An 18739-nucleotide genomic window follows, 5' to 3' on the forward strand; every position below is an offset into this window, starting at 1 on the left:
TTAATTTTTAATTGTTATCAACAAAAAATTTATATCTAAAAACTAAAAAAAAATTCAGTGAAAATAGGCCTTAAAAATTAGAAAATAATTACTTCAGTCACTGATAAAAACAAAAACTTTCAGTGTAAACAGGCTTCGAAAATCTTTGACCCAGCAAATTTTGATGTCGAAAACGAGCTTTTTGTTTATTTCTCACTATAAATCAAGTATAAAAACTAATAACAGCATATTAAATCCTATTGAAATTATGATAAAACAGCTGTTAAAAAATGCGCATTTGACCAAAAGTCACACTTGAATTAAATAGTTTTATGTGTGTTTTTAAAAAAATATTATTTTGGATTTATAAATTGAAATTTTTCTATAAAAAATACCCTATATTGTAACAAGAAAAAAATCACCAAATCCCAAAATATATAAAGCTTATTAAAATAGCAGAAACTTAGCTTCTTTTTTTATAAACATTCACCTTAACATGTTTAAAAAAAAAATGATTTTAAGATGTTTCAATGATTGAAAATACTATTAATTGAATATGACATTTTATTTCTTTAGCTATTTGGATTGTGCATCAGCTGTCTGATCAGCAACCTGATTTATCAACACAGCTAACTTTGTACAGTTTGTATCTGAAAAAAAATGAGTTTTTTTACTTTTAAAATTAGCGAATTGGAAAAAAAAGTGCAACACCTGGAAATCCCAGAACTATCAATTAACTTTGACCAGCTAATTGGTGAAGGCAAGCTTGCGAAGGAATAATGTACCTCCACGAAAAAAACATTATACATAGAGACATTAAGCCAACTAACATGTTGGTCTGTGGTTCCATTCAAAATTTGATAATAAAAATATCAGATTTTGGTGATATGACAACAATAAAAAACACAGTCACATGCACTATCAATGACAGCTTAAAAGGAATAACAATATGTTATGTAGCGCCAGAGCTTTTAGATCGAAATACAAATAAACTTTCTGTGTTAACTGACATTTATGCCTTTTCTATTTCAAGTTTTGAAATTTTGTCAAACCTATGTTCGCCATGGGAAAAAAATCTTCCTATAATCAATGATGTTTTACTCCTCCAAGCCATTAAAAACAATGAAAGACCAGATACTTGTATACTTAGTTTTCTTTACAAAAACAATGAAAAAGATATTAAAAAAATAACAAAAGCAATAAAATTAGGTTGGAAATCATCACCAGAAGAAAGATTATCAATGAAAAGTGTAAATGATTTTTTTAATTTGTAACTATCAAAATATTTTTACATATTAAAGATTTCCAAGAGACTTTCTGATAAAAAAAAACACATTTCCTAAGAGTTGTACAATAAAATTTACAAAATAAGAATGTTATAAATATATGAATATGACATAAAATTAATATTCTAAAAAAAATTTAAAAAAAAGGAACACATTTTTACTTTAATAAGTGTACCCTTTTCGAAGGATTTTTTAAAACATATTTGATAAGGGTGCATTTTAATAAGAATCTGATTAGTAAAACAAAACATTCATACATCTGTATCAAAACATATGTTTTTTTTATTATACCAATTTGAATAAATGATGTAATCATAAAAAATTAACTCAGAACATAATTAGAAATTTTTATAAATTAATTTTTTTTTTATTGTTAAAAGTTTAGATTTTAAAAACAATTCAATACACTTAAGCTTTTGAGCATAAAAATTCATTTTTCTGGTATACTTTATTGATCTAATATTTATCAAATAACAGATATTTTGAATCCACCAAAACTAAAAAAAATTGTTTTTTGGGATAACTTACTTTATGTATAACTTAATACCTTATGCCATTTTAAAATATACTAACCCCACCTTTATTTTTATTTACACACAAAATAACTTGGTGTTAAAAACATACCTTTAAAACACTTTGAAGCAACATTCAAAAAAAAAAAATGCTTTTTATGTCAAAAAAAAAATTAATTTAATAATTTGATTCTAAAAAAAGTATTAATATAAAAATATAGATAATAATAAAATTATAATTCAAAAACACTTTTTACAGAAAAGACGCCTTTCTCCAATTGAAACTGCAAAGAGCTATATAGAAATGGAAAAAGACCCAGAGAATTTATACAAAAAACTAATAGACAAAACAAAAGGTAAATAGAGTATTATTTTTATTAATGTGTTTCAATTTATCATAAAATTGCATAACTTGATATTTTTCCAACGTTTTTTTCAATTATAATTTGGATGATTAAAGCTAATTTTTACAATAAAGGACCTGTTTATTTAATTATTTGATTTTGCTTACAACAATTGAAAATTATGATTCTTTGGAAATACTAAAAATAGATTAACATTTTTAAAATAGGAGAAACAAGGGATTATATGCCTTAAGGAACTTTTGAAAGAAAAAAAAGCAGCCAAATCAAAACGAAGTGGCAATTTGAGATAACGCACTTACACATATATTTATATTATATAAATATATATAATAGAACAAAGATGTCCCAATAAAAATAAAATAAAATTCCAAAGGTGTCCTAAAGTCAAATAAAAATGCTAAAGGTGTACCAATAAAATGTACAGTATTGCTTTCCAAATTATTTTATGATTTGTAAAGAGCTGTTAAAACTTCTTTTTATCTTTGTCATTTTTAAATAAAGGTTTTGGCGTCTTTTCTTTTGAAAAAATTTATAAAGGTCAGTTCATTGCTCAATATAGAGGAGACTTAGTGCCAAAAAAGGAAATAAATGATAAAATAAAATATTACGAAGAAACAAACGCTGGTAGCTACGTTAAATTTTATTGAATTATACTGTGTTAAAAAAATTGATGGTGAGAACATAATAACTTTGTTGAAATTGTTTAGTATTGATGCCACATTACATTTAAATTATGTTGGACGTTACATTAATGATTCTAAATATTTTCCGAATGCTGTGATGAAAAAAGTTTTAATCAAAAACACTCCATCATTATGCTTGTTTGCATTAAAAGATATTGAACCAAATGAAGAAATACTGTATTTCTATGGTGTTGATAATTTATCATGGCATCCTGAGGTAAATTTTAAAAATACATTTTAAAAATTATATTAAACTTTTTTTGACATCTACTTCTTTACGTCTTTACAGGAGTTTAAAAGAAAACAACAAAAAAGAAATAAATCAAAGGTAAACCACTATGTAAAAATGATGTATGAAATATATTTAAAAATAGACTAAAATTTAATTCCTGAAATTATGTTTCTGTCTCTTAAGGGCCCAAGACCTGTTTTATATGTTTATAAAATATATTAATAAGTTTTAAAACACGTTTATAACAGAGACCAGAAAAGTAAAACCTGCTTCTTCTTCTTATTATTTTTTTCTAATCAAATTCACTCTCAACAAAGCTGCAAGCAACCACTATTAAGTTGGAGTTACATTCAAAACAAAAAATAGAGTTAAAGAGCTAGATAACAGTTGATAGAGGACCATCACATTTATCTCACCAAGGTGTATATACACATATACACATATGTGTATATACACATATACAGTTTTTATTTTAAAACATTTCTCAGGAAAGCTGTATATACACATATACACATATGTGTATATACACATATACACATATGTGTATATGTGTATATACAGCTTTCCTGAGAAATGTTTTAAAATAAAAACTGCAGTGTTTAATTAATCTGGCAATCAGATTTCAATGATAACATTATGACAGAATTTAAATTAGCAAACTCTCTAAAAGTAAAACAAAAGCTGTGCATTATCTTTACAAGTTTAAATCAATCTTACCAACTCTGCCATTAACTCAGTTGATCAGTTTGTGATTGGTAAAACAACATCAAATTGATAACAGCAGAACTAAAAAAGACGTGAAAAAGTATATGTTCATATGTTCAGCAAACCCATGAAATGTTAATCTAGGATTTCAAAATTGCTAAGTACTTATGAATAGAGTTTTCATAAGATACTTTATTGATATTAGGGTCCTAAATTTACATATCCTGTTATCCTCAACAAAGAAAATAAATAAATGCATATTTACCTATTTACGTAAATATATATAAATTAATTTATATATATATATATACGTAAATATATAATATATAAATTAATTTATAATTGCTCTGTTCTTTTAAGAACATTGAGCACTCTATTTTGTAGAATACATTTTAAAGTTGTTTACATATATATCTATATCTATATGTATATAGGCTTGTTCTTCTACATTAAAAAATAATGCACCAGATAGTGAACCATCAGAAGGTATATCTTTTAAAAAAGTTTTTATAGAAAAAAGTTTAGGAATTAATCATAACATGGAAAAATATTGTTTTCTGAAACTGTTTTACAGATTTAAACATCGATTTTTGTGTGGAATGTGCAATATCTAACTCGTCATTTCATAATACAAGCTTAGAGGTTTAAGTTTGTTTAGCTTGAAATACAAAAAAAGTGTTCTAATTTTATTTGTATGTTACATTAATGTTTACGTTAATGTAATTGTGGTGTTGTGGTCAATATAATAGTGGAGTAGTGGTCAAGCCCTTGCTTTGCAAAGAAGTTCCAAGTTCAATTGTTACTATGTCACTGGTAGTACTGGGTCCAACTTGTAATTGGGTTGCTGGTAGTAACTTGGCCAAACTAATTGGCTTAACAGCTGCCTATTTTACAAAGGTTTGTGTTTTAAAGTTAAAGAGCTGGGAAAGGGTTGTAACCACAGAATAAAAAAATAAAAAAACTAAACTAAAAAAAAAATTTTATAGATGGAATGCCTGAGAAACTCAGCTCGTCACTGAAACAAAGCTAGTCTCTACCACTACACCACTACTGTATAATATATGAAATCAGTTTAGGATTTAGTTTAAAAACAAAAAAAAAATGATGCGATTTTTAGATTTAGTATTCTTAATTAACCAAGATAAAGTTATTGATATATTTTTGGCTCAAAAACAATTTTTTGTAATAAATTAGGATCAAGATTGTTCTTCAAAAAACATAACTTTGGTTGAAGAAATCAAAGAAGGTATAGTTTAAATTTTTTTCATAAATACTTCAAAGTAATAAAACACAACATACACACTAAGTATTATTAGTATTATCCCACACACAAAGAATACTAAGTACTATATTATACACAACACATACACACTAACAAGACACACACTAAGTATTATTATCTAGTATTATTAGTATTATTTCACACACAAATAATATTAAGTACTATATTATAAATTAACACTAAAATATTTTAACAAAAACTGTTAAAGTAACTGTTTTTAAACAAATGAAGTTGATTTGAGGACAATTGAAACTGAATCATAAAAATGAGTTTGAAAAAAAGATCTAATTTCAATATAGGTATTAATCTTTTTTATTCAATTTAGCCGTTTTAGGTATCGAAAAAAAGATTCCAGTGGAAGAAACATTACCTGCATTGCCAATCACAGAGGTTTATGTATATTATAACATAGATAACAAAATAATGAAACTGTTTTATTTATTTACATTAATTTTATTTCATCACTTGAGTGTAACAACATTTTGTTTATGTTTGAGTATGCAAAAATTGAAATAAGAAACTTAAAAAAAACTTTAGTTGGACTAATATTAATTTTTTTATATTGTATAAAAAATTAATTTTACTGCAGTATTATTAGTAATTTTTAAACCATATTTAGAAAAACAAAACTGTTGCCACCATTTAAAAAGTTATTTTAATGGTGGTAGAAACCAGTACTTTTTATTACAGAGTGTTTAGACAGGACAATTTGAGGATACATGACGTTAGTTTTAGCACTAATTTTGCTTTAACAAAACTGTTGTTTAAAGTTGTTGTTGTTCATACAATTAACCATAGAAACAATTTTGAAATATTTATATTAAACATCTATAAAAAATAAGATTACATGTAATTGAAAAAAAAACTGCTTTTTTTATTTTTATTTTTTGGGTTTTTTTTTTTTTTAAATTCTCTTAGGTTTAGTTTAGCTTAGTTTTTAATTAAAGATTAAAAAAAAGAATATTCTGGAGTCTATCAACTTTGACCTTGGAGCCCTTAGTCCTGATTGAAAAAATTGATAAAATTTGGCATCTGACTTATAGAAAACGTATTAAACAGGAGTTGAATCAACTCAAATTTGTTGGATTGTTTGATTTTTGTGGGGGAAAAAGCAGCTCTCCTCCTGCCTCTTTAATTTTTTTGAAGATAGATTATAATAGAAAATTTTATGGTGATAATGATTTGTATATAAATATAGACTTGAAAATAATGAAAAGAATTCAAAAGTTAAAAAAAAATTATATCATAAAAAATAAAAATGCTAAACATTACAAAAAAATTTCAACATCATTAAAAATTTATAGAGTAACATAGTGTAAACTAATTAGTGTTAGAGATCATTTTTAAAGTACACAAGGTACTAATAATCTTTTAATTTCAACTAAAAGTTAAATTTTGTCATATTTTGTAAATAACCACTACATTTGCATAATAAAAAGAACTCAATTGAAGTTGAAAAGAACTGGAAAGAATTGAACTGCAAAGAACTAAACATTGATTTGCAAAGAAATAAACAATTTATAAACAAGGCATTATAACTACTTTATTGAAATGCAAAGAACTAAACGATTCATAAACAAGGCATTATATAATACTTTATTGAAATAATTATTTAATACTTGATTGAAATAATTATTTAATATATATAATTATGAAAAAAAAAAATTATTTAAAATAATTATTCATTTAAAATAAATATTAAATATAAATAAGTATTTTATTTGAAATAAAAATAAGTCTTACTTATTTTTATTTAACATTTAATATTCAATTAATTCACTAACTTTCAAACAAAAATATCTTTATAATATTTTGCCAACGTTTCAAAAATAGTCAATTAAAAAAAATCACAATAATGAATTTAAAAAAATGCCTTTTTAAAAAATAAAACTCTTAGTAAAGTTTATCATGCTTTGAGAACAGTTTTTTAATTTAACTCTATATAGTACGGTTTTTGAACAACTTTTTGAATAAAATAAAAAAATTTAATTAGTCTGATGGTAATTTGATTAGTTTTGGGAAATTATAACTTTAAATACTAGTCCTAGTGAGTGCTTAAAAGACATGTTCAATTACACAAAAAATAATATACAAAATTTAAGAAAATTCAAAGATAGATTTAGAAAAATAAATTTCTTTCAATAACGTTGGTTTGCAAGTAATTTAAATATAAAAAAGTTTAAAATCAGTTGTAAGTTAAGTTTCAACTCATTGATTACATAGCATTTAAATAATCTGGCGTTTTAAATTTACAACTAAATAGTTATAAGTGAAATATTTTATTTTTAAAAATTATTTAATTTAACAAGCAATAATTATCTAATACCTAAAAAAAAACCATTGCAATTTCCTTAATTCAAAAATTTCAAGATTGCCAACTTCTTTCAGACAATAGCAATTTGTGACCACTTAAAATACTTTTTTTTATTAATGATATCTTTTTTCTTTATCTAAATGCTTAACTGTTTAATTTCTAACTTTTAATTGTCTGGTGTCAAAAATTCATAGAGATAAACGGTCTACATAAAATTAAAAAAAAAGGTAATTGTTAAACAAAAATAAGAAAGTTTCAGAATACGTTACTTATCTTTTTATTTAGGAATTCACTTTAAGTTATAATTTTATTTAGCTCTTGCACAAAACAGATGCATGTTAAAAAATCTTATTTTTCAGATGACCATTGGTCATCTGATATATAAGATTCTATAATAGGTAAATATGACATTTTATAATACTTATACAAAAATCATATGTTCAAAAAGAAGTAACACTTATTTAAAAAAATCTAAACAACTATATAAATTTTTTATATACCTTTGTAACATTCTTTTCCAATATAAATATTCTCCCTCCAACGGGTTCATCTTGAATAATTTTTTGAAATATTTTATTATCCATTGATTTAATAAGATATATAAAAATATTGTTGTATACCCAATCAAGACAAATATAAGTTGTATGTTAATAGTAAGGTTATTGTTATATATCTAAACATACATATCATATATGTAAAACAAACACAATCATATATAGCATGCATAATATAATTATAAGATAACATATTTTCATGGTTTTGCTTAGTCGCGAGAAATAGTTAGTAACAAAACGTTGTAATAAAATCTAATTAGGCTACAAACTGTGAGTCTAGTAAGCGACCGGGGTTGATATTTGACCGGGGCCGGGTTTGATAAAACTTAGCCGGGGCCGGGTTTGTGACCGGGGCTGCATTACTATTGATATTCCTTATAAATATATTATTGTTATTTAAAATTCATGATATATTTTATATAAAGGTATATATATCATCTCATCGTCATCATCATCATTATCATCATCATCATCTCTACATCATCATCATCAACATCATCAGGATCATCATCATCATAATATCATTATCATTATCTTCATCAGCATCATAATACCATTATCATCATGATCATCATCATGATCATCATGATCATCATCATCATCATCATCATCATCATCATCATCATCATCATTATCATCATCATCATGATCATCATCATCATGATCATCCTCAAGCATACAGTTGATGATGATGATAAAGATGATTATGATAATGATCATCATCATCTTAATCATTGGCATTATTATCATCTTCTCTGATACACACTATAAATATAAATACTACTCTCATACTCTCTCTAAGATCATTTTTTTTTTCCTATCTTTTAAAGACACCATATATCTATCTGATCTACTTTGTTCTTTCTTATATTGTCATTGTAAATATTTATGAATTATATTATATTTGTATATATTATTTTTGTGACTTTTTCTTATATTTTTTTAAACTTTCATTACAAACTTTAACTTGAACAAAATAAAAAAAAACAGCAACAACAACAGCAACAAAAATCCAGTTCCGGCTAGTAACCCCTGCAAATCGTATTTGTTTTGCCGGGGCCGGGTTTGCAAAAACCTCTGTTTTTAGCCGGGGCCCCGGTCACTTACAATGTGGGTCATACTTGAAACATGCTTGAGAGTTAAAACATGCTTTAAACATGCTTGAGAGTTAAAAAATGTATGAAACACAAGTCACTTACAGAGTAAGTTTTTATTCAAGCTACCAGTTTCAATCTTCTTTTTTTTTTTTGTTAAAAACGTAATAAATTGATTTAAAATTTACAATAGCTTGATAATAAAAATTTTAACCATGAAAATTAATAAATAAAAATACCATGAAAACCATAAATAAAAATACGAATAAGTTTATAAATATAAAAATGACAAAAAAAAATCAAGTGTTTTAATCGAAATAAAAATATTTTCTTAGAATATATTTAATGCTTTGAAAAACTATTATTGTTAAAAAAAGTTGTTTCAACTAGTTAAAAAAGCTAATAGAGGAGTTTGAAACTCTTGCTAGTTTAAAACCTCCAATAATTTAAACGGACTTTATATAAGTTCTTAGTATTTTTTTTTGCAGTAGATAATAATTTTGGTAATGTAAACCCAATAAAGAGAGCATGGGGGCTAGCGTAAGCTATATCTTGTTAACCTAGTCTAAACTTGAAGTTACATAAATTGCGTTAAATATATAAAAATTGATTTTTAACTAAATTAACATGAAGTTATATATTTAAATCAAACAAACAACTAAATAAATCAAAAGAATTAAATAAAAATATATCTTCAGATATCTATTAACTTTGAAAAAAAAATTTGTTTATAGTTAATATTATTAACAAATACTTTAAAAAAAAATCTTTTTATCATTTGTAATTTTACTGTGATATATAGATTTGTAGCTAATTAAACTAACTTAAATTAAGATGATGTGGTGTTTTTTAATTCAGCTCCTAAAATATACTGATATAAATATACTGAAAAATATATTGAAAGAGATACATTAAATCTTTCTATAACTGAAAAAATAAGACAACAGTTTTATCACCTTAATTACAAATATCTAATTACAAAATAGATAATAAGACTAAAAAAATTAGTAATGACACTACCACTGAGTACACTGGGAGAAATTAACTTACATTGTCAATTTTGTTCATTTTTCAACATGCTGTATCTATGTATTTGCTTCTGATAAATAAAAATGTAAATTAACCAAAAATTAACAATTTTCTTTAAAATAAAAATTTTCTTTAAATTTTTGTGGTTGCATTTAGTTGGCTCTATTTTTTTTTTTATTTAATCGCTTGGAGTTAATAAGGTTAAATTATTATTAGAAAAAAGATGATAATAGGTATAGTAAAAAAAAATAATATGAATTTAACCTTTGTATATGAATTTAACCTTTGCTTATATTTTGTTTAGACTAAAAAATATATGGATGCAGTTGTAAAGAAAGATATTCCTTTAATATGTAACAATCTAGACAATAAAGGTAGTGTTATTAATCAACTTAATTTAGAAAAGGTGTAAAAAACTAAGTAAATATAATTTTTTTTAAACTAAAATTACATCTTAGAATTAGAAGTTGATCCCGTTGAAAAAACTATATCAAAATCACAACTGAAAAAGGTAATAACTTTTAAACTTACTTAAGTTTTATATAGGTTAAAGAAATATAAATAGTTACTTTTATAAAATCTTGTAAGGGGTTGTCCATATATTATGTCACGGTTAAGGGAGGAAGGGTTCTCGATATTGTGACACAAGATTTTTTTTTAGTTTTAAATCTAGAGAAGACTTTCTTTTAATTAAAACAGCATCTGACCAAGCCAAAACCCTCAGTTGATGTATCTACATGTTGATTGTAAAAAAAAAAACTATGCCTAAAACTTACTTAGTCGATGTGTACACTCCATTTTTTCACCATTTTTTTCAAAAAGTTATGTGATATAATTTTTTTTTAAATGATTTTTTAAAAACATTTTGTATAACTTACTATAATTTATTAAAAAGATAAGGAGAAAACCACCAACAAGAGTCTGCCCATTTTGTGGTGAACTGCATACCAAGTTGAACAGACACATTTTGAATAAGCACCAAAAAAATGAAAAACTTATTAATATAAAACCAAATAACAAAATTATGAAGAAAAAACTTTTTCAGCAATTTAGAAAAACTGGTATTATGCAATATAACCGAAAACAGCTATCAGAGAAAAATCCAACTTATCTACGGGAGAGAGTTTCTAAAACAAACGCTGAACCTGTAATGTGCACAGGATGTTTTGGATTTTATGCTCGCACATATTTTAAAAGACACCAAAATCAATGCAGTAAAAACTCTTGCACCTCTGTAATCCATTTGCCAATTACATCTATGGATAATAATTGTATAAAAGATTTAAGTGAAGATTTTAAAAAAAATATAATTGAAAAACTACGAGATGATGAAATTGGAAAAATTGTAAAAAACGATCAAACTATTTTAATGATTGGATCCTGTCTTTATAATAAAATAAAAAGAAAAAAAGATAAACAAAATGAAGTAAGAAGATCAGTAAGAGCAGATATGAGGAGATTGGCCCACTTGTATACAAACTTTAAAAAATTTGAAATTAAATCTGTATACAACAATGCAACAGACATGTTTTTAAGGTTAAATTTTAGACATCTCTCATCAGCTATTTCAAATTACACTTCAACTGAAAATGAAGAACAAAAATCAGGACTAAAACATGCTTTATGCTACTTAATATTAAATGCAGCTGAAAAGCTTGTAGGACATTTTTTAGCCCAAGAGAACGATAAAGTAGCAGATGACATTTGTAATTTCTTAAAACTTTTTAAACTAGAAAAGGACAACATATTTGCAGATGCAAATTATGTTCTAGTTTCAAGAAGAAATAGAAAACTCAAAAAACCAATTAACTTGCCAGGTGAAAATGACATAGAACTTCTTAGAAATTACACAATAGAAACTATTAAAAAAATTGTTAACAACAAAATTATCTTGTGGGATTTGCATTACTTTGTGTTGTTAAGAAATTGCACAGTTACAAGGTTGACAATATTTAATGCAAGAAGGGGTGGTGAGCCTGCAAGATTGCTTCTAAGTGATTGGAAGGATGCTAATGAAGAGGTGTGGCTGGATCAACAAAGAGACAATTGTGATAGCAATACTAGCAAGACCAAGATAGCTTATCAAATTGGAAAGGGAAACAGAGATGTTTCAATTTTTATTCCCCTAGACACAATAGAGGCAATGCGAATTTTATCAGACATTAAAATTAGAATGAATGTTGGAATACATCTCGAAAATCCATACGTTTTTGCAAGTGGAAAAAATTCAGAAAGCCATTGCTCTGGGTGGCATGCACTAACTAGTGTTTGTCAAAATCTACCCCTTGAAAACAAAAAAAGACTTACTGCAACTACAAACAGACACAGAATCAGTACTTTAATGGCTTCGGTTTCTATGACAGATAGTGAACGAAACTTGTTTTATGACCATATGGGTCATAGTGAAGCCATAAACAAACACATATACCAAGCACCACCTGCAATAATGCAGCTTGCAAAAACTGGATTAAGGTTGTCTAGCCTTGATATAGGTATAAAGTTCAATATTATAATTTTACTCTTTATACATTTATTATAATAGCCTTAATTATTTACTTTTTAAGGTTAGATATTTACACTAGGTTTAAAAATATTTTAGGTCAACTATGTGCAAATCCAGCTAAATTTGCTAAAATAGATCATATGCAACCTATTAACAACTATGGTATTGTAAAAAAATTTTAGCTTATTTTTATTCAACTAATTTAACTAATCTTTCAATTTTAAAATCTTGTGCATCATTTGTTTAAACAATTTGTGATGTCAATTTTGATGTTCTTTTCAGAAAATAATTTAAATATTTCACACTTTTTTGCAATAGATGTTTTACCATTGCTTTTATATAAATATAATAAGTAATTTGACAAATTCATTTTTTGTTAATTTTATAAAAAGAACAGTAACTTAATAACATAATTTAATATAAAAATTATTTTGAAAGAATACAACCTTTACAAAATATATGGCACCAGCAAGACTTAACCTAGCAAAAATAGAGTGATGTCAAGTATAAAAAAAGTTCTTAAAATAATTTAAAAAAGTGAACTGTTTATGTAATAAACATAATATAAGAATCTTTTTATATATTTTTATATATCACCTGGTGTGGAATGTCAGTTTTTTTCCTAGTTGAGCCATCTGCTATGATAATCAGTAGTTCTATATTTTTATTTTTTGGGTATTTTTTCTGTAGTGAAAAAACTGAAAAAAAAAACTTATAAGACTTACTGCTAAAACTTCTAATATAAACTGTTACTTCTACCACTAATATAAACTGTATAAAAAATAAATTATTAATAAAAAAAAAATATATTGAGGAATAAAATAGCGTGGAGCAAACAAGTTACAAGCCATAAACAAAAAGAAACTTTTTATAAAAATAATAACTTTTTTTTTAGTTTTTATAAAACTTTTTTATAAAACTTTCTTTAAAACAATTTATAAATAGAAAGAGTTTCATAAAAAAATAATTCTATAAATAGAATAATTTTATTAAAAAAATAAAATTATTCTCAATTTTCAATCAGATTTGAATGTTTAAAACATTAGGCTTTTAATGTAATTTAATTTATGAAGCTTTATTTAAAAAAAAAAAAAAACTACCACATGCATGATTAATAATGCTTTTTATTACGTTAATTTTGTTTGACAAATTTTAAATAAATACTTAAATCTTACTAATGAAAAACAAAAGGTTCAAATTTATTATGATTCATGTACACATTCATATGATTCAAAATGTGACTAATACGTTTAAAAAAATGATATGTTAGTATTTTAAATTGGAAGAAATTGTAATTTTGAAATTCATTTTGAATTGAGAAAAAAACATAATTTAAAATGTGACTGTAACATTTACATTTTGTGGAATAAATTTGCGTTTTGAAATAAAAAAAAAAACATGCTTCAAAATGCAACAACAATGTTTTAAAAACCTTCTTTAAAACATCTTTAAGTCACACTATGAAACATTTTGAATTGCGTGCATGTCTAACTTAATTCAAGTTGGCATCTTTATATTGTGTTTAGTAAAATTATATAATCAGGGATTATCTTTTTCCGGATATTTCCGGAATTCCTGATATTTTTCTAAACTTTCAGTTTTCCGGATACCCAAAACATTTACCATATATATAAATTTTGGTGTATATTTGTGTAATATTTTTGTTTTTTAGGCTTTTTTACTCATCACTCATACAAAAATTAGGAAAAATTTGAAAAAAAAAATTGGATATAACTCAGTCTAAACTAAAGTTATTTTCTGGATATTTTACCCAAACAATTTTTTGGATTTTAAAAATATAACCTGGATGATCTATGCAAAATGCACTGCACCGTATTCATTTTTACATGTAGTGTATAAGTTATGTTTATTTTTAAACATTGCGTACTATAAATGCTTTTTTAAAGGTTTTTTTTAAATATTCACAAGGAATAAAATCTTTAGTTTAAAATCGGGTTTTATTAATAAACACTCATTTGTAACTAACAAACTGTCTGGTCATCCCGCCGGGCTGACGAGACTGTTTGTTAGTTAATAAAAAGACATTTTATTCAAAATCTAAGTTGCACTTTGAGTAAACAGGTCATCCCGTGCTGCCGGGCAACCATAAGATTCCGCCCCTGATAAAACAAATACTCTAATTATTTCATAATTCAAATACTATTCTAATCGATAAGTGAAAATTAGTTAAGGTAATTAATTAAAGTAAAATATTAGTAAATTGAAAAGAATTTTACAGAAATAATAACTTTAAATAAATTAAAAATAAACAGCTAATATATTTTTTATTTAGAAAATGATAACAACGATGAATTGTTATATGAGTCAGATAACTTAAAATGTGATGCTGAAAATAAGAAAGATAAATCAAAAGCTACATTATTAAATTTAAAAAAATTGAGGAGTCATAACAACCAACTTAAATTTTTATAAATTAAAAACTTAAATTATTAAAACCTAAATAAATGTTACTAACATTTTAGATCCTCAATTTTCAATTTCAGATAAAAATGCTAAAAATGAACTAGTGCAATTAAATTCAAATTTTGGTAAGCTGAAAAAATTTTTCTCTCTCTATTTTGAGCAAATTTAATCAAAATTTGGCCTTAGTATTAGGAAAACTTCAATTGCATTTTTTTAGAGAATAAAAATTATTTCATTTAAACTTTTGTACTATAAAATTATCAAAAGTAAAGTTCTCATTCTTTACTTTTGTTTTAGAACGTAAAGAAAAAAATAGGCTATATTGTCGCTGGACAGTTCATTATGAAACCTTGTTTGTTAAATGGTTTGAAAAATACTTAGACAAAGATGCAGGATGGCCAGGTCTGATATTAAAATTTTTTGTTATTTAAATTTTTTTATTATTTTAATATTTTTTGATAATTTAATATTGAGACAAAATCATGCTTGGATGGGGAGTTCATTTTGGTATGAAACAAATGCATTGATACAAAACAAATGAAACAATATCAAGATGAATTTATGAACATTTTTATTATTTATTACATTATTATTATCATTATTATTATTATTATTATTATTATTATTATTATTATTATTATTATTATTATTATTATTATTATTATTATCATTGTTATTGATATTATGATCATCATCATCTTCTTTATTATTATTAAAGATTATTTATTGGGGATAAATTTTTGTGGGCACTTATTAAGCACTTCAAAGTGAAAAAAAAATTTGTGAGATTTCCTTTTAGTGAGCACTACAATGCTTACTAAAAGGAGTTATCTGCTTATATAATGTCATGATTATAACTGATTTTAAAAGAAAAGTATTTTTGGACAAATGAGGCTCTTTAGTAATGGTGAAGGCAACTCATCTGAATAATGAAATATTTTGAAATAAAAACCTTAGTTTTGTGAGATAAGGGCAAGAGGAGCTTATTAACCTAGGATGGTAATTTTCTTAGTGATGGCGTACCATAAAAATACTTAGCTTTACAAAATAAAAAACAAACCATATACAAAAAAGGTTCAGAGAAAAAAATTGCTCTGAGCGGAAAAAAAAATGTTTATAAAAATAAGAGATTTTGTTGAAAAGTATATTAAGATTGTTAAAGAGATTGAAAGATATTTAGATTGTTTAAGAGCTGGATTAAAAAGTTAAAAAAATACAATTGAAGCCCTTTTAAAAATAAAATTCTAAATGATCAGAGGAAAAATTGAAGAGTAAAGATTTACAAAGGAGGTAAAGAATATGGTTTAAAGAGAAAAACAAAATTACTTGAAAAAGTAATGAAATTTAAAAAAAGAATCGTTACTGACTAAATAGGAAGCATTTATAGACCCCCACATGATTTTTCATGTTTCAGATAGGACACTTCACACATTGTGCAAACTCTAAACTTCAGTATGCTCATACCTATGCCAAATGAGGAAGCCTTGCAAAATCTTGGGTTGGCGGAGGCTTTGGAACAAAGAAGCCCTAAAACATTTGTCGCCCCTGTCCAAACGTGATGGTACTAATGTAGTAAATTTTTCCACTTTATCTTAAACTAAATTTAAATTTATTACCAGATTTTAAAGTTATGACCTTGCAAAGTTTTTACCCCCCTCATTTTGAGGGATTTGGAAAATTCGCATGGTCGTAACTTTTGTTACTTACAATATTTTTCTACAAAATTAAAAATCATTTGATAAATTTAAATTAAGTTTAAGATAGTAAAGTTAAAAAATTTACAACATTAGTACCCTCACGTTTGGGTAGAGGAGGAGGAAGAGGGGGGCGTGGAAATATTTTGGGCTTTTTTGTTCCCGGGCCTCCACCAACCCAAGTTTTTGCAAGGCTTCCTCATTTGGCATAGGTATGAACATACTGAAGTTTGGAGTTAGCACAATGTGTGAAAGTGTCCTACCTGAAGCATCAAAAAATCCTGCGGGTGCCCATGGAACCAGTGAATATACCATCATATGCAGTTAGGTTGTTTTAGGCCAAGAAATAGAGAACAATAGAAACTATATTTCTTGTAAGGCAAGCTAAGGCAAGAATGTCTTTAGAAAAACAAAAAAAAATCTGCAAATGTAATTTGTAGACTTTGAAATAGCTTTTAACAGAATACCAAGAGAAAGTAGTGTGATGAGTTTTAAAGTATTTAGGTGTTAAAAAATGGCCAGTAATAGTTTTCAACTCATATATTGGGATAATTGTAAAACAGGTTTAGCTTCTTTTTCTTTACCATCTTGGCGCAAGCACTACCCTGATGCAAACAATAGTTCTTAAGATAAATATGATGCAATTAATTGCGCCAATATTTCTTTTTCTTTGTTTTTCTACTTTAAAGAATCAAATTCACCTGGGGTCTACCAGATACTACAGTTGGATAAGAGCAGAGTTTTCTTTATCAATGGAAGCAGTTAATAGTTTATTATTCTCTTCAAAACAAATTTTAGAGTTTTTGAATATATACTTTCATCAAAGATGCTTTATGAAATTAGACAGGTTATGATTTGCAGTTAAGTTTATGCCATTTACAACTGTATCCAAAATATTAGGATTAGCTAAGTTCAAGTTTTTTTGTATTATATATGAGTAAATATCAGTATTTTTCAAGTTTTAACTATATAAAAATATGAACATTATTTGCAAATAATATTCATGATGGTTCATGATGTCAAGAATTCTTTGAAAATAACTTGTTTAAAAAAATTTGATTTTTTTAATACAAAATAACTTTCTTTGTAACATAATTGTGGATTTCAATGCATATGTTTTAACAAAAAAAAACAAAAAAACATTTGCATCGAAGATAAAGATATTGAATATATAAAAGGCACAACCTTAACTTTTTACGCTGTTAAGCATGAAACCACGAAGCTCAAATCATCTTTATGAAACTATAAAAATTTATTTTAATAAAATTACATTTAATTCATTGGTAAAACAATGTTATTTGAGTTTAATTACTCAGATTTATTGCTATTGGTGGTTTTTAAGTATTGTAATTTTGCTTTGCAAGTATTTTAAAACTTAAAAATACTTAGTACATAAAAAACTTAACACTGCATAATACATGCTGCAATCTACAGACTTGATAATTTATTCAAGCCCATTTTATTTCTAAGAGTTTCAGTACATGGCGTCATTGACTTTTTTGTTTGTTTGCATAATCGATCTTTTACATAAACAAAAAAAATCAATGACGTCACATACTGAAACTCTTAGAAACAAAGAGTGTGGCATATGCTGACTTTTTGGCCTACAACAAAACAGAGAAGGCAAGCTCCAACTAAAATAGAAAAACTAGATTTTCTTGGTATGCATTGATTCTTTTGTTTTAATCAAAAAAATTTAGCCCAAACATTTTTTTATCATTCTCTTTAAAATAAACACAACATGTCTAAGAGGTTTGGGATCCCTTTAAATATTATGATTTATGTATTTAGATCGCAAATATATAGAAAAGTTTCAAGAACTTGTTCCATTTTCATATAAAACTATACGAACAAAATTAAACAATGAGAGGAAGAAATGGAGCAATGTAGTAAAACATCGAGAAAAAATTATGAACATGTAGAAATTGAAGACTGAAGACTTGATACACTTTTGCATTGCTTAATCATTTTTTATTATATTACTCACCTATAGCTCAATAATATCAAATTAGAAACACTCTATCTTGTTAAGCTTATCAATCTATGATGTTTATATTATATATACTATATAATTAAAAATATC

General features: G+C 25.3%; 1 protein-coding gene across 1 annotated transcript; it reads left to right on the top strand.

The window, feature by feature from the left end:
• The first annotated feature begins 758 nt into the window (after window positions 1-758).
• Window positions 759-18739, top strand: LOC136090812 (uncharacterized). Its single transcript, XM_065817786.1, has 14 exons — window positions 759-1229; window positions 2037-2133; window positions 2644-2766; window positions 2978-3042; window positions 4197-4248; window positions 4337-4404; window positions 4957-5008; window positions 5370-5434; window positions 10340-10409; window positions 10494-10546; window positions 10931-12527; window positions 12635-12700; window positions 15260-15364; window positions 18448-18739. The coding sequence occupies exons 1-14, from the start codon at window positions 759-761 to the stop codon at window positions 18576-18578; spliced, it is 3015 nt and encodes a 1004-aa protein (XP_065673858.1). The 3' UTR covers window positions 18579-18739.

This window comes from Hydra vulgaris, chromosome 14 (assembly GCF_038396675.1).
Source record: "Hydra vulgaris chromosome 14, alternate assembly HydraT2T_AEP".
NCBI lineage: Eukaryota > Metazoa > Cnidaria > Hydrozoa > Anthoathecata > Hydridae > Hydra > Hydra vulgaris.

Excerpts from the sequence above, each read along its gene's own strand:
- LOC136090812 (XM_065817786.1), top strand. The coding sequence starts at position 759 with ATGTACCTCCACGAAAAAAACATTATACATAGAGACATTAAGCCAACT. Across the intron at positions 5,009-5,369 it reads GGTTGAAGAAATCAAAGAAG|CCGTTTTAGGTATCGAAAAA; the intron begins GTATAGTTTAAA and ends TATTCAATTTAG. Across the intron at positions 10,410-10,493 it reads TAACAATCTAGACAATAAAG|AATTAGAAGTTGATCCCGTT; the intron begins GTAGTGTTATTA and ends ATTACATCTTAG.